This window comes from Opisthorchis viverrini (assembly GCF_000715545.1).
Source record: "Opisthorchis viverrini unplaced genomic scaffold opera_v5_166, whole genome shotgun sequence".
Taxonomy (NCBI): Eukaryota; Metazoa; Platyhelminthes; class Trematoda; order Opisthorchiida; family Opisthorchiidae; genus Opisthorchis; species Opisthorchis viverrini.
In genome coordinates this window covers 751,118-768,579 of record NW_008751820.1, presented here as the reverse complement: position 1 = coordinate 768,579, position 17,462 = coordinate 751,118, and the positions used below count along the sequence as shown (strand labels likewise).

Here is a 17,462-nt window from a genome sequence, read left to right as displayed (position 1 = left end):
GGTCAAATTGGACCACTGCGATTCTATTCCTCTTGGGTGACTAGATGCTGGTGTGTGTCAGGTAACTACACACAGTAATACCAAGAAACCGCCATCGGATTGTTTACCCACTGACTAAGAATCCTTAGTTAATTTGATAGAATCTCGGCTTCGGTGCAAATCAATTTGTCACTGTCTGAGGGCTGTTTGTTGGCACCAAGTGCAGTTCTGCTATTGGTAAGCAAATATCATATTGCTAGTAGCTATCTCTTACACAGTATCACGTTTAACCTCATCGACTTCAGACTACCTGCACGTTGACAGAACAGAAGTATATGTATAGACGAAGCGACTTTTCACTACACGAAGTCAGAGATAGGCTCGTTGGCCACCAGAAGATCCCGGGTGACAGTTTCGTCTGTTGCTGTTTCTGGATCCAGTAAACGAAACGAACATCTGGAAGATGGGAATACCGATTAGTGCCTGCTGGGACTGTAGGACGTCAACAAGGCCGCAAGTGTCTGGCACTGCAAGCAAACAAGCCAAATTGGCGACTACATGATTCTCGTGGGATGTGGCGACAGAACAATCGAATTATTCTCAGATGCCAGGCACGAGTTTTGTTAACCGGTCTGTTGCTGCACAAATTGCAAACCGTTCAATTGTCCATTATGTATGTACAGGTTCCGAATTATAGATAGTTGCAAATGGCCCTAAGCAGAGAAAGCCTTACCACCACACATATTGATCCGCCTATTAGATGATTGCTTGCGGGATTCTAGAGGGCTTCTTTTAATCTTCTAGTCACAAGTGCCCACAATTAGTGAAATAAATGTGCGAACTTTCGGAACAATCATTGCCATCCACACAGGCTGTTAGGGTAATGAACAGGAAACTAATCGATCACCAGGTTCACGCCGTTTGCAGCCGGCGCGATGTAGTTGCTCAATCAAGCACACATGCAAGATGGGGATTCAGTGCGATCGAATCGAACTCCACCCTGTGCATCCCAATTATTGCGAATAGGTTGCATTATTTCAAACGGATGGTGAAGTACCAATCAGCCAATTTGTGTCACAACACTAGAAGTGAAACCTTCATCTTTTCTCGAAACCTTGGTTAGGCAATCAGTTTTAATTAGGATGCACAGCGATCGCAATTTTCGCCGTTCTGTGACAACAGTTCGTGGCAGTTTTTACTATCATGGGAATCGCTGTCGCCACGGATTCTGGTTCAGCTCGGGCCAATCTTCATCCGCGATTCTTCATCTATCGGACCCTGTCACGTGACCCTTCGTGTAGAACAGTCTGATATGTGCACAATTTTCTGACCACGACTGCTGACATCGACCAGAAAGACAACCGAAAGACACCGAATTCTAAAGCCGCCTCATTACCGATGACTGTGCAAAAAACACAAAGTGATAAGCTCTGATGTATATGTAGTTTTATGCTCATCGTATGTATACGTTGTATGGCCATCAAGTGAATCAATAGTTGCGTGCGCGCATTTACCATGGGAATTGTTTATCATACCAGTCTAAGCGGTTCTAGGGAATTGTTTATCATACCAGTCTACCATAGCGGTTCTACTGCTGGCCGTGTCGCACACATCTGGTCAGTTCAAGGAACGTTCCAGAAACACAGTGTCTAGGATTTTGGTAGAGTTTGCTCAAGTTTGTTGACACTAGACCCAAGAGACGATGCGGCGTGCAGTTGAGACGCACTATGCTGGTGTGCTCACACAAAATATCACCATATGATTACCGATTTACGGCCAATTGAATCAAACGCAGGGAATCCACGCAAACCCGTATTCTCCGTTTGGCTTCTTCACGAGAACAACCGGTGCGTTGTATGCAATGTTGCCATTCTTCAATATTTCTTGAACGTGAACAGTTCGGAGTTTTCCTCAACCACAGACTGTACTGAGGACACGTTACAGGAGGGAAGCTTTTAGATTTGCAGCCTTCTCATGGCAGTGCTTCGGTAACATTCAAGCTTCACTGCGCCATATCTTGTCATCAGTTTTCCCCACATTAGGTCAACCACGGATTCTGCGGCTGTGCCCCAGATTATCTGTCCTCTATGTGGACTGATGAGGAACTCGTGCTGCACAGGACCATTTGCCTAGTCGCATTCAGTGCATTGATAATCCGTCAAATTTTAGTCGGTATCCACTCACTACTCTGCTCACGAACATCAGGAACGAGAGCGTCTGCTGAGTTCCAGGCAAATCTCTCTTCAAAAACAAATTAATATGCAAATGAGCGTATTTGTAAACGAGGATATTGTTTCGCGAAATACAGTCATTTGCAAACCAATTTGCTTTTGCGATATGTCGAATATCTTACCAAATAAACCGTGGGGTCGTGAGCTGTCGAGGAACGTTTTCAGCAACCTTCCGAGTAGTGTATTACATATATGCAGGGTATTTATTGCTTCATGTAATTTGGCAGAGCAACAATGGAAACCTCAATCTAGGCCAGTTACAACGCCCGGAACGCTCTCGCTGCAGGGCTTCGACTGTGATACGAAAATGAACCATATATTGTCTGATCGAATCAAACGAGAAAGGCAAGTTAAATTTGTAGAAACAGCGGTGTTTGTCTGAAGGCAAAGTTTCAGAAAGTGAACACATGAGTGCCAATATTGCTTAGGGCGCATTTCACGCATTGAATCGATCACAATCTAACCGTGTACCTACAAAACTCATAAACCTAATCTATCTCTTTGGTCCGTGTTCAAATCTGACCACAATGCTTAAGGACAGTATCCCTAGATTGTTAGAAATAATTAGAAATAGTTAGAAGGAGATAGTTTGCATAGAAATCTATAAAAATTTCACGACTTCTTCTAGATTGGCTACCAGCATTTTGAGGTAGTATTTCGGACGAAATGAGCTCCGTCTGGTTCAACTCAGGGATATCCTGTCCATCTGGTGTCATCACTTTTACTAGGTACTCCTACTATGTAATGATCAGATGGTTCCAGATTGTATGTGGTTGCCTAAGATCTCCCACCAAGAAACCATCATCCATACACGACAAACAATCTGATTGCATCAGGTTACTTACATATACTTTTTCCCTCGCAGTTACTCCTGTTTGTTGAGAGTCATCAAAAGGAGGGCGTGATAACTGGGATGTAAGGTAACAGCTCGATTTTCGACAACGCAGGTGAATCAACAGTGACCGATAACTGGGTAAACTTCGAGATTTCACTTTCACAATGCATCTGAACAATTCGCTCACGACATCCCACTAAATTCCCAGCACCTAATAAGATTACGTGCTCACAAAGAAATCTGGGGGCGCTGCACTTTTATGTAGGTCTGCTTCATTGCAAAATGTATTTAATTAAGACATGATCAAAATTGCAGTATGATTTTCAACAGTTTTCCCTCCAGTTCCCCGTATTCTTGTTGCCTGTATCACCACTTTCAACAGGTTATAGCGGGGCGGTTCCAGATTCCAGTCGTTTGTCACGGATTGTCCATCAAAGAACCCAGAATGCAAACACGACAAACAATTTGCTTATCCCGATGGGGGACTTGAATAGATATTTCCAAGTAGTGTTTGTAGTTGAATTTTGAATTGAGCTCGCAGAACACTACAAAGTTCACAGATACAAAGTTCACGAGATACCAGAACTAAAGATGTAATTATTCCCAGAGCTTTCTTACTGGCTACATTAAACGCTGAGGGATCTGGAAACTGTCCGGCGATTATGCAATCAAAACGCAGATTTATACGCTTTGGCCTTGTATGAACGCCGAAAATTCCATACACGCGAACAGGCTTTTTCACTACTTTCATTGCATTTTACGTATCAGTCGCACCTCGATCCTCACAAATTACCGAACCGGTTCGGTCCCATTTCTAATCCAATTTGTCCGACATCCATTGCGGTTCATTCAAAAACCATTATGATCATTGCCCGTGATAACTGCGACCAGAAAATGTCGGATACTTTTAGTTTACGTGTGGATAAAATTTGAGTGAGTGTGAAATGATCACAACGTGCAGATACTGTGAGAGCTCAACGATTACATTATTCTGATGACATTTCGGAAGTCATCTTGTGATTTCTTCCTCACTTGCGACGCTGCATCGACCACAAATCATCTATCGGTCACCGCGTTTGGAGACTCATTGGTCTAGAGGATATCCTCCAATTCTCTTGGGTAGCGCAATTTCCCAAAGTGGATTTGTTGTGCACGTCAAGGATACACAACCATGCGCGGTTAGTCATCCAATTCGAGCGTCCGATCTCGATTTAATCGGGGGCGATTGTTGGCGTGTCGTTCCCCACCTACTTTGTCAGTGAGAAATGCAGGCATATAAATCGGCCAAATGTGTCAATGAATGCACAGAGCTAGATTTAGTGGTCATCCACTCTCAGTTGTCATCAGGAAGACAACAAACCGTTTTCGAATATTGCGTTGTCCGAGAATTTTGGGAGTACATCATCTGGTCAAGCGAGACTATCATACTCACGACGCAGAAAAGAAATCGATTGCTTGGTGTCCGTGCAAAGTCATAAGTCGCCTGATCATTTAACACCTGCCTCTGTGTCCGTCTAAGGAAGTCCGTCGTTTCAATAATAGACCAGTTTGTAAGCAAAACTGAAAGATGCATTAAACTCAGTACGCAACCATTCATGAATTACCATTAGACCGCTCTCACTGACAATGCCATGAGATCACAATGAAATGAGACAGACAATCTTAAGTTTCTGGGTAGGAAAACAAATTCTCAGCAGCAACGGAAGCATGCTGTTCCTAATCTCTGCTCACCCGCAAATAACATTATCGTACCTAGTCTAGGTGAATTTCGGTTGCTCAGCAACGGAGAAACGAAGAATTGGTGTCCATCAGTGTCAAGTATTAAGTGGTCGAAGGTAAGTTGGTCAGCTTGCTTCGAGTTAACACGCCCGAAGTCGACAACATTTGCTGTTTTCGGGTGCACAAAACCATGAATTTAGAATAAGTTGAAGTATTGAAGTCCTCGTGGACGCATTTCACTCCGTTTGCAGAGGTTCAAAATTAGGGAGCCGCGACGGATTCTCAGAAGCACCTTCACCTCGACATATTTGATGCAATCGCCAGGTAATGGCTGACGGTTTTTAAAAAGTCAATCTGACATTCCTTATTCGCAATCGCCGAGCATGCTTGAAATGACTTGCCAGAGGCAGTTTTTCCAGGATAATTGATTTTCTTCAACCCGACTTGGAAAATTTCCCTCGAGATCGTTTTGTTCGTCCCCAAAGGACAAAATCACTGAAAATATCGGAGTGCGGCTTTAAACATTGCAAAATAATTGTGATTCTGCATTTTGTTCCAGCAAGTTCTTTTAAAGTACGACACCCCGTCAGATCAAGTTCAACGTTTCTACCGATTTTACACATTCCATCGAAGTACAAACCGAAGTGTTTCAAAAATCCCCGCCCCCCGAAACTGGTGGTTTCAGTTTGCTTTGGAGGCTAACTCGGGCACCTGACATGAGCATGTAAGTTGAGAATATGAATGCTCTTGATACGTCTACGGCTGAATTAAATTTTGGAAAACGAATTCATTAGACAAAATGGCGCCCTTCAAATGACCTCATTTCAGGGTGCACGGGTGACGAGCGATCTTGCATTACTTGAACCTATGCCCATAATGCCGGATAAGAAGTACGTGACAACGCAGCCTGTCAGTTTACTCGTCACATTCGGAAGATGTCATGTTTTCCGTAGGATAAACGCGGCGCTGCTTTCGCAACATGTGTTGCGTGAACGGAGGTCAAATTGGACCACTGCGATTCTATTCCTCTTGGGTGACTAGATGCTGGTGTGTGTCAGGTAACTACACACAGTAATACCAAGAAACCGCCATCGGATTGTTTACCCACTGACTAAGAATCCTTAGTTAATTTGATAGAATCTCGGCTTCGGCGCATATCAATTTGTCACTGTCTGAGGGCTGTTTTTTGGCATCAAGTGCAGTTCTGCTATTGGTAAGCAAATATCATATTGCTAGTAGCTATCACTTACACAGTATCACGTTGAACCTCAATGACTTCAGACTACCTGCACTTTGACAGAACAGAAGTATATGTATAGACGAAGCGACTTTTCACTACACGAAGTCAGAGATAGGCTCGTTGGCCACCAGAAGATCCCGGGTGACAGTTTCGTCTGTTGCTGTTTCTGGATCCAGTAAACGAAACGAACCTCTGGAAGATGGGAATACCGATTAGTGCCTGCTGGGACTGTAGGACGTCAACAAGGCCGCAAGTGTCTGGCACTGCAAGCAAACAAGCCAAATTGGCGACTACATGATTCTCGTGGGATGTGGCGACAGAACAATCGAATTATTCTCAGATGCCAGGCACGAGTTTTGTTAACCGGTCTGTTGCTGCACAAATTGCAAACCGTTCAATTGTCCATTATGTATGTACAGGTTCCGAATTATAGATAGTTGCAAATGGCCCTAAGCAGAGAAAGCCTTACCACCACACATATTGATCCGCCTATTAGATGATTGCTTGCGGGATTCTAGAGGGCTTCTTTTAATCTTCTAGTCACAAGTGCCCACAATTAGTGAAATAAATGTGCGAACTTTCGGAACAATCATTGCCATCCACACAGGCTGTTAGGGTAATGAACAGGAAACTAATCGATCACCAGGTTCACGCCGTTTGCAGCCGGCGCGATGTAGTTGCTCAATCAAGCACGCATGCAAGATGGGGATTCAGTGCGATCGAATCGAACTCCACCCTGTGCATCCCAATTATTGCGAATAGGTTGCATTATTTGAAACGGATGGTGAAGTACCAATCAGCCAATTTGTGTCACAGCACTAGAAGTGAAACCTTCATCTTTTCTCGAAACCTTGGTCAGGCAATCAGTTTTAATTAGTATGCACGGGAATCGCACTTTTCGCCATTCTGTGACAGCAGTCCGTATCAAACCATTTTGGCGAAAATAGGGTTTCCTGTAGACAGGAATCGCTAACGATAATCGCAGTGGATTCTGGTTGAGCTCGGTCCAATGTATATCTGTTGAGACAATGTGAGGTGCGTTGTATTTGCGTTTTCTTCCGAGTCGCTCCTACATGTTAGGAGTCATCAAACGAACGACGTGATAACTAGGAGGGAAGATGACAGTATGATTTCCGTCAATGCAAGTACATGCACACATCGATCGATACCTGAGTGCGAATTTACCCCATAAATTTCTCTCTCATCTTTCTTTCCCATTTTTCTTTCTTACTATTTTAGAATAAGCGGTATTTGATCGAAGGCAAAGTTTCAAAAAGAGAACACGTGTGCACACACGGATGCATTTCGCGCATTAAATCGATCTAACCCTGTAACCCCTCTCTCTCTTGTCCGTTTTGTGCATGTTCAAACGCAGAACACTACTAAGTTCACAGATAGGACGAGATACCAGAACTAAAGATGTAATTATTCCCAGAGCTTTCTTACTGGCTACATTAAACGCTGAGGGATCTGGAAACTGTCCGGCGATTATGCAAGCAAAACGCAGATTTATACGCTTTGGCCTTGTATGAACGCCGAAAATTCCATACACGCGAACAGGCTTTTTCACTACTTTCATTGCATTTTACGTATCAGTCGCACCTCGATCCTCACAAATTACCGAACCGGTTCGGTCCCATTTCTAATCCAATTTGTCCGACATCCATTGCGGTTCATTCAAAAACCATTATGATCATTGCCCGTGATAACTGCGACCAGAAAATGTCGGATACTTTTAGTTTACGTGTGGATAAAATTTGAGTGAGTGTGAAAGGATCACAACGTGCAGATACTGTGAGAGCTCAACGATTACATTATTCTGATGACATTTCGGAAGTCATTTTATGATTTCTTCCTCACAAGTGACTTGCGACACTGAATCGACCACAAACCCTCTATCCGTCGCTGCGTTTGGAGACTCATTGGTCTAGAAGATATACTCGAATTCAATCGAACAACGTAGTTTTCAAAAGTGGATTTGTTGTGCATGCCAAGGATGCTGACCGGTCAGCGACCAATCAAGCGAACTTATCGAGCCTAATGTCACCATCGGTGCACTTGTATGACTGAAAATGCATTCTACTCTACCCTTGTGGTGAGCAACTCGTGGCAAAACGTTTAAGGCTCCAAACAACATGCATTATTGATTTTTGTAGGCTTGACGAATTTGTTGCAGATTGTATGCCATCGTGGAGAATCGCCCATCAGGTAAGCCATCATTATGCACAAACGTCAAACAATTTTGGTTATCTCAATGTGGAATTCGGATAAATCTGTTGATGCGGCCTTGTGCAATTAAATTTACGCAAACCAGTCAATACTCCCAAATGGAATGAACCACAAACGCTGATCATGGAGTTCTTTCGAGGGCTATCTTACTGGTTCTTGCATGTACCGGGGAATCTGGCAACTATGCAGCGATTGCGCAGGCAAATCAGTTATTCTATACAATTAAGCGTCGAGTGTAACAGTCGGCGATGTAACTAGATCATCGTTATTGCAGTTCACATATCAGTATGCGTTTTGATCTCATGAATCATCAAGCAGTTCTCAGGTTCAACATCCACTCAAGTTTGCCTGGACTCGCACCAAAGTTCACCAATAAACCACTATGATCATTGGTGGTCATCACTGCGGTCGTTTGGTTGCAAACCGCTAATACTTTACAGCTGGGTTCTTTTCCCATTACTACGTGACTGAATGTGGTGTGTGTGTGTGTGTGCGTGTGTGTGTGTGTGTTAGTTCACTCAAATGTCATATGTACACGCACACGAATGGATTTCAGAGACACGTCACGTGCACTAAGAATTGAGCTCACATTTTCATCGGGAACGAATGTGCTCGAACAAACGGTGTCATATGATCCCCTGTTTGTGTTACAGCATGTGGTTCCCGTGCTCGAATTGGTCCTCTCCATGACTACCATATCCAGACATCTTATCACCGTTGGGAATCGGTTTGAAAACCTTCCGTGAAATATGAAAACGCTTGATTTTCCACATGGAATATCCTATCCCATGAATAGTGGTAGGTATCAATTCAAGGGAGGCCACCGTGAGCTGCGGAAGTATTGGTAACATGCTCACATTCATGTCAGACCTTCGGATTCCAAACCCGCAGCGATCACTTAGACGAACTGCGAGTGAGGTGGAGTAAGAAGCGAGACTGTCTTTCCACTGCTTTCCCAATTGCGGTGTAGGCCAAGACATGAACAACATCTTTGTTCCGAAAATTATGTGAACGTGAATTCTCAAAATCCAACAGCCACTAAAACCCAATCAGCTGTTTCCGCCACCGCTTACCAAATGCTTTCGACCTCATTCAGCGGTATTCATCTTGTGACGTCCATCAATTTTACAGAGCCACCTCTGTGTGAAAACCGGTTTGGTCTAACATGACGAATGCAAAGTTTCATCTGGTAGGACTGTTTCGTCCACCTATCATCTACTACTTTCCAACAGTGCTCATTGCATCCAACGTTCACCCTCATCAATCTATTCTCCCTTCAACTTTTCCATCTTAAAGCCACTCTTCCGACTTAACATTTCGGATTTCAGTTGTCACACTAATAACACTAGTAGTTTTTGGAATGTTGAAGGGATTCTTTGTATTTTCTAGTACCCTTCCGAAATATAGGTGGACGTTTAACCGTGAACTGCAACATATCATCTTTCCAAATGTGCAATATTGAAAACTCCCCATAGTAGACTTCCGAATATAGTATGTTTCAGCTTGTCGGCTGGCGCGCACGGTTTGCATTCAGCTTCGCCTTCTCTCAGCCTCAGGGACACCCGGCTTTTGTATCAACCGGACGTAGCTCACTCACCTACAGTCTACCTCATAACGGACTGTATGGTAGCCTGTGTCACCACACTAATCGCAACTCACACGAGAAAAGAGGAATATTTCAAAGTTTGCTTATTTACAGGTGGTCACGTACAAGGGCATTGATTCTTCCAGTGGCCAGGCATGACAAACTTGAAGCATCGGGTCGCTTATGCGCGCTTCGAATATTCCGTATGGATGGCTGCAACCTGTTTGGCTTGTTGGTCCAATTTGGTCTGCAGGTTCTCCAATCTTAATTCATCCCTTTTCTCCTGCAACTGCCATGTGGCCACTGGCGCCTCGGCCAAGTTCCGGGCCAGATGTACAAACTCCTACAGACTCAAATGGCTAGTTCCACAAGGTCCGTAACAAACCTTACCTTCCAATAAACGTGGGGTGGACCTGTGGGGAGATCGCAGACTGCTCAAACGCCTCATCAGTATTAGTCGTGGTTACACCCGTAAGCTGGTGTTCCTTGACAATCAACATGCCGGTCCTCTGACAATGTAATGACCAAGCCTTCATCAACATATACCGGCTAACTCTGGACCGATCACGACTGGTACAATCCAGACTGCTGTCGATCGCAAAGGCGATTGGAATTCGACTGCCGGATTCACAACTCTGCGGCAAAAACAAACTTGTCCGACCTCAGAACGTGAACTGACCTGTGAAATATCCGGTCCCACAAGCCTGTCTGACATTCGAGTTACTTACTTCATTCCGTGATCCATTGACCTACTCTTCATCGAAACCTCGCTTCCTTTGACTTCTATTTATCTCAAGTGTATCTACCCCCGATTTAACGAATTTTCACGTAATTTCTGCTATCATATAAATAATATATAATAATGTATAATAACACAAACATATAATGATGTGTTAGCCAGGAGGAACAATGACAGAAAACAAACTTTATTAGCTACCCCCATTGTTCTCACTTCTGACATAGTGCATGCTGATTTGGCCGTCCACCGTGAGATCGGGTTACGTGCCGCCAAGGATAGTTCGGATTTTGGCAGACTGGATATAATGGCCCAGAGGAAGAGGAGTCTGCTGGGGAAGTCCAACGTGATCACATCTATCTTCTTCAACGGCGAAAAACAGCAAACGGGTAATGACGCAAGCTCCGTCACCTAAACACCTACACTGTCTTAGAAGGATATTCGACGTTTGGGGAACTGAAAGACTGACTAACACGGAGGCTTTCTACCCAACACATCATGATGACATGATAAAGACCACGATCACATCGAACACCTACAGTGAGTGGGGCATTTTCTCCGGATGGAAGTGAGCAGCATTATAAGGCTGCAACTAAATGGACAACTGCATACAATTAAACAAACACTGGCAGGCAGAAACTTTGTCCTCTGGTCAATTTGAAGATAGCATAAAGTTTTGATTGGGTCTTGCCAGCCGAGTCGCACAGGTTATACATTTACGTAAGGATATTCCTAAAATTAAATGGTAATCCTACGGAGCATTCTTATATTTCCAGCATAGCTGGCTGTGAGTAGTTTCTTTCCTCAGTGGTTTATTGAAAGTATGACTTAAGATCATTTTTTCGACTAACGGCTGAAGAGTTTTCTGATAATCATCTCCAGCAACTTCTGTGCTTGGCACCGAGTTAGAACTTGCTTATTTGCCTTCTGGGTGGTTTCATCCGTTCACATCCCCGACCGCTAATGCGCACCCAAAAGGACCATGTGTAGACAAATAATGAAAATGGTATTGCCTACGAACTACGATAGAGAGATTATAAAACCATACGTCTAGGCGGAACTGACCGGACATGAGAGGGCACTAGAAACATGCATCCCATGCCATCCCAGTGTGCAAGTGAAAACAGCGCCCAAATCAATCACTCGCTCCATGACTAACACACCGTAAGGTGGCCGAACAAATCGACTGCGTGCCACTGTTCAAACATGTTCAACTGTGATAAAATGTGATGTAATGCAGTGGGATGTGAAAATAGCACACAGTGTTTGTCGAGTGCACATTATTCCAAAACAGAGTGCAATAAGCCTAAATGGGTTTGACTGAGGCCTATTACATTAAATGAATGCGTGAGACCCACGCAGAGCCGCATTGACGTTTCGATCTCGGTTAGTGAGGAAACGTCTACAAGCAACCTGCCAAGATAGGCGTACAAATGAACAATCAAGCGGTGCACTCGAATTGCCCGTATCTCGCAACATCTCTAGCCTATTGCACTGCCGTGCTACACGGACAAGCCAGCTATCATTTGGAAAACTTCCTGTGAGACTGGTGTGTTGCAGTTGAGCAAAAACGGTTGCTGTGGAAGGAACAGAAGTGTTTTATTGAAATACTGAAAGCAATAAGAATGACAAAGTAAATGAGCATTTTTGAGGAAAATCTCTCATTCAGTTTTGGGGAACACTCTGCTCATCGCGGAATTCCGTGGAACAAACAATAGCCATTTGCTTTTCCTGGTGATCAACACGTAGGTGACGTTTGAGGTTGTCCGATCGTGAATATTCGTTCCCACATAACGTGCATACAAAAGGTCGCTCTCGAGTGTGAACGACGGAGTGTCTTTTCAGTTCAGCAGGTCGTAGAAAACGTTGCTTGCAATCTGTGCACTCGTACGTCTTGGGTTTCGGTGTGTACACGTCCTGTGGTTTTGGAGCATTGTCCACCGGATGCTCCCGAACCACGTGTCTTTTTAAGTTCATCGGATGCTTGAATATCTTTCCACAGTAGTCACACAGGAATTCACAGGTTGCACTGTGTCTCATCATGTGCTTTTTCAAAGCCGATGGGGAGACACAGGTTAATCCACAAATCGGGCATTTCCGATGCGAATAAGTTGGGCGCTCGTTATTGTGCACTCCAAAGTCATGTCGGTGTTTGCTATATGCGGAAGCAAATAGACGGCTACAGGTATTACACCACAGACTATTTTCTTCATTATCTGAGAGGCGTTCAGTCCGTGACGACTGGGTCGCATCTGGAACCGATGAGGAATTTCTTGTGTTTTGGATTTGTACTGAACCTGCATTGCAGATTTCCCCTCGTTCGCAGCAGATATTTGCCACACTTTCAACTGTTTCTCTCTCGCAATCCACAGGACGCCGTTTGTCTTTCCATGGAGCGTTCACCAATTCTGTGATAAACAGGGTATAGGAAGATATCGCAACTGATCCATTACAATGAATAGAGGATTTCGGAATTCTATTCGGGATGTGAAGCCTTTCAAACTGACGAACTGAACTCACAAAAGACGGATAACATGGACATTGTAAACTGGTGAGATGAATCGGGATTTCCAAGAGATTTTCAATGATAATTTCGAGAATCAGTAGACTGTGTTCCTTTACCCGTTACTAGTTTGTGGGAATACTCCACAATGAACATGAAATGTCGATTGATATAAATGCGCCGACGAAATCGTTCACCACACGAGCAGAGTAGGCCTGATAATTTAAAGCCGTTGATGAGTCATTCAAGATAATCTTCAAACTAGAGTGTTGTTATTGATGTCAATGACATTATGTGTGTTAAGAATTCATTCAGTCACGGTTGTGATTCAAAATCAATAGAATGATTCTCTCGGTCAATCTTGAATATTTGGTTCTATCAACTAATGCGCGTGCTTCAACGTGGGAGAGAAGATAACACTAAGACTTCAGACATCGCACGAGAGTGCACGCTGAATTCGGGTGCAGAACCACCTCATATAGTGCAATTTTCATTCCTCTCTAACATAGCAGGATGTTTTCATCGAATTATACAAACGTGGAAGGAAGAACTTGTTAACGTGTTAGTTGGCGATGATCGTGGTGTCTTCACCATATCGTACTCGGGCGTGGATTCAGGTAACGTTTGGGCTGGTCCACAGCTACGAACACGCGTCTCGCTCCTCTGAGTCCTGCTCTTTAGTCTGGGCCTCGCTCTTTTCATCAATCTAAACAATTTGCTCGCAGTATCCACCTGCATCCACGAACCAATAATGGCAATTCATCTGAAATCACTTGCTCATATCCTCATATCCTGCTCATATAGGACAATGTGAAATCGACCTGCAGAATACACCGATTAACCAAACAACACAAGGAGACGTCTTGCATTGTAGATTTGCTCAAGTGAATTTTGCGGTTTTCGGGTGGTGAAGATTGTGGCTGAACCGGTTTCCCTCCGCTAGTACAAGAATCATAAATTTCACGTATTCGAACAACAAGTTATATTACTGATGGTGATCCACAGACATATATTTATATCATTTTACAACTTACCGACCGGTGCATAGTGTTGCAGCAAGCCGTCCAACTGATCAACTGCAACAGAGAGAAAAGGAATACCGGGCGTATCGCTGAGTTCGAATCAGCACGTTCGTGATAACATTGACAATTTTGTTCAACATACTAAAGGCGATTTGATGAAATGTTAGAAAATTCCTCGTCAGGTATGCTTCACGCATTGAGGAGTAAAATGCTTAGCATCAGCATCATTCAAACGATACTCACAGTACTTTCCACCTTCGACTGTACACTTGAGAAAAAGCAAGCATTTTAGGATCAGGTATAAGTGATGCATTCCCACATAAGCTGCCATCAAATGCTCACACGTGATCCGCACATATTTAGGAACACTACGCTTGCTCATAGTGAATGCGACTGGACAGCAAAACTAGCCAATCTTAAGCCGTCAGGCATCTGACCTAACGAGTTTCGGGTGCGCGTAGTAAGCATGCGATGGCTATTCGCGCATGACCGATGTGCCAAAGTTAACGAACCACTGCACGCTGACCGATCTATGGACAGAGCATTTTGAGGACATACCAAATCGGCCTTCTCTAAGTGGCCATAGTAGGCCAAAATTACTTACATGTAATGTATTATGGAAGGGAACGTTCCTTGTTCAGTCCAGGAGTGCTAGTTAGTGAGCAATCGATAGTACAACTCAGAACACTCATTTCGCTGAAATAAAATACAATTCGGCGATTGTCTGATTGAAATCTGAGCTAAGCAAGAGCTATTTTTAAAGCAAATTTTAAAGCCGCATCCGTCGCATGAATAGATACGATAGGCGGAGAACAATTCATGAACTGAGCAACAGTCAGAAACTAGCTTAGGCTTTCCAATTGCGGAAAAACGACACGATGTAACACCGTGAGTGAGTTTGCGTAAATTCCTACACACAACCATGCGCGGTTAGTCATCCAATTCGAGCGTCCGATCTCGATTTAATCGGGGGCGATTGTTGGCGTGTCGTTCCCCACCTACTTTGTCAGTGAGAAATGCAGGCATATAAATCGGCCAAATGTGTCAATGAATGCACAGAGCTAGATTTAGTGGTCATCCACTCTCAGTTGTCATCAGGAAGACAACAAACCGTTTTCGAATATTGCGTTGTCCGAGAATTTTGGGAGAACATCATCTGGTCAAGCGAGACTATCATACTCACGACGCAGAAAAGAAATCGATTGCTTGGTGTCCGTGCGAAGTCATAAGTCGCCTGATCATTTAACACCTGCCTCTGTGTCCGACTAAGGAAGTCCGTCGTTTCAATAATAGACCAGCTTGTAAGCAAAACTGAAAGATGCATTAAACTCAGTACGCAACCATTCATGAATTACCATTAGACCGCTCTCACTGACAATGCCATGAGATCACAATGAAATGAGACAGACAATCTTAAGTTTCTGGGTAGGAAAACAAATTCTCAGCAGCAACGGAAGCATGCTGTTCCTAATCTCTGCTCACCCGCAAATAACATTATCGTACCTAGTCTAGGTGAATTTCGGTTGCTCAGCAACGGAGAAACGAAGAATTGGTGTCCATCAGTGTCAAGTATTAAGTGGTCGAAGGTAAGTTGGTCAGCTTGCTTCGAGTTAACACGCCCGAAGTCGACAACATTTGCTGTTTTCGGGTGCACAAAACCATGAATTTAGAATAAGTTGAAGTATTGAAGTCCTCGTGGACGCATTTCACTCCGTTTGCAGAGGTTCAAAATTAGGGAGCCGCGACGGATTCTCAGAAGCACCTTCACCTCGACATATTTGATGCAATCGCCAGGTAATGGCTGACGGTTTTTAAAAAGTCAATCTGACATTCCTTATTCGCAATCGCCGAGCATGCTTGAAGTGACTTGCCAGAGAGCAGTTTTTCCAAGATCATTGATATTCTTCAACCCGACTTGGAAAATTTCCCTCGAGATCTTTTTGTTCGTCCTCAAAGGACAAAATCACTGAAAATATCGGAGTGCGGCTTTAAACATTGCAAAATAATTGTGATTCTGCATTTTGTTCCAGCAAGTTCTTTTAAAGTACGACACCCCGTCAGATCAAGTTCAACGTTTCTACCGATTTTACACATTCCATCGAAGTACAAACCGAAGTGTTTCAAAAATCCCCGCCCCCCGAAACTGGTGGTTTCAGTTTGCTTTGGAGGCTAACTCGGGCACCTGACATGAGCATGTAAGTTGAGAATATGAATGCTCTTGATACGTCTACGGCTGAATTAAATTTTGGAAAACGAATTCATTAGACAAAATGGCGCCCTTCAAATGACCTCATTTCAGGGTGCACGGGTGACGGGCGATCTTGCATTACTTGAACCCATGCCCATAATGCCGTATTAGAAGTACGTGACAACACAGCCTTTCAGTTTACTCGTCACATTCGGAAGATGTCATGTTTTCCGTGGGATAAACGCGTGTGTTGCGTGAAGATGGGAATACCGATTAGTGCCTGCTGGGACTGTAGGACGTCAACAAGGCCGCAAGTGTCTGGCACTGCAAGCAAACAAGCCAAATTGGCGACTACATGATTCTCGTGGGATGTGGCGACAGAACAATCGAATTATTCTCAGATGCCAGGCACGAGTTTTGTTAACCGGTCTGTTGCTGCACAAATTGCAAACCGTTCAATTGTCCATTATGTATGCACAGGTTCCGAATTATAGATAGTTGCAAATGGCCCTAAGCAGAGAAAGCCTTACCACCACACATATTGATCCGCCTATTAGATGATTGCTTGCGGGATTCTAGAGGGCTTCTTTTAATCTTCTAGTCACAAGTGCCCACAATTAGTGAAATAAATGTGCGAACTTTCGGAACAATCATTGCCATCCACACAGGCTGTTAGGGTAATGAACAGGAAACTAATCGATCACCAGGTTCACGCCGTTTGCAGCCGGCGCGATGTAGTTGCTCAATCAAGCACACATGCAAGATGGGGATTCAGTGCGATCGAATCGAACTCCACCCTGTGCATCCCAATTATTGCGAATAGGTTGCATTATTTCAAACGGATGGTGAAGTACCAATCAGCCAATTTGTGTCACAACACTAGAAGTGAAACCTTCATCTTTTCTCGAAACCTTGGTCAGGCAATCAGTTTTAATTAGGATGCACAGCGATCGCAATTTTCGCCGTTCTGTGACAACAGTTCGTGGCAGTTTTTACTATCATGGGAATCGCTGTCGCCACGGATTCTGGTTCAGCTCGGGCCAATCTTCATCCGCGATTCTTCATCTATCGGACCCTGTCACGTGACCCTTCGTGTAGAACAGTCTGATATGTGCACAATTTTCTGACCACGACTGCTGACATCGACCAGAAAGACAACCGAAAGACACCGAATTCTAAAGCCGCCTCATTACCG

General features: G+C 44.0%; 1 protein-coding gene across 1 annotated transcript; it reads right to left on the bottom strand.

Annotated features, from left to right (window-relative positions):
* Positions 1–1,934: 1,934 nt before the first annotated feature.
* Positions 1,935–9,991, bottom strand: T265_07250 (hypothetical protein; the record flags this gene model as incomplete). The annotated part of the gene is made up of 2 exons (XM_009172724.1): positions 1,935–2,108; positions 9,941–9,991. The coding sequence occupies 2 exons, from the start codon at positions 9,989–9,991 to the stop codon at positions 1,935–1,937; spliced, it is 225 nt and encodes a 74-aa protein (XP_009170988.1).
* Between the last annotated feature and the right edge of the window lie 7,471 nt (positions 9,992–17,462).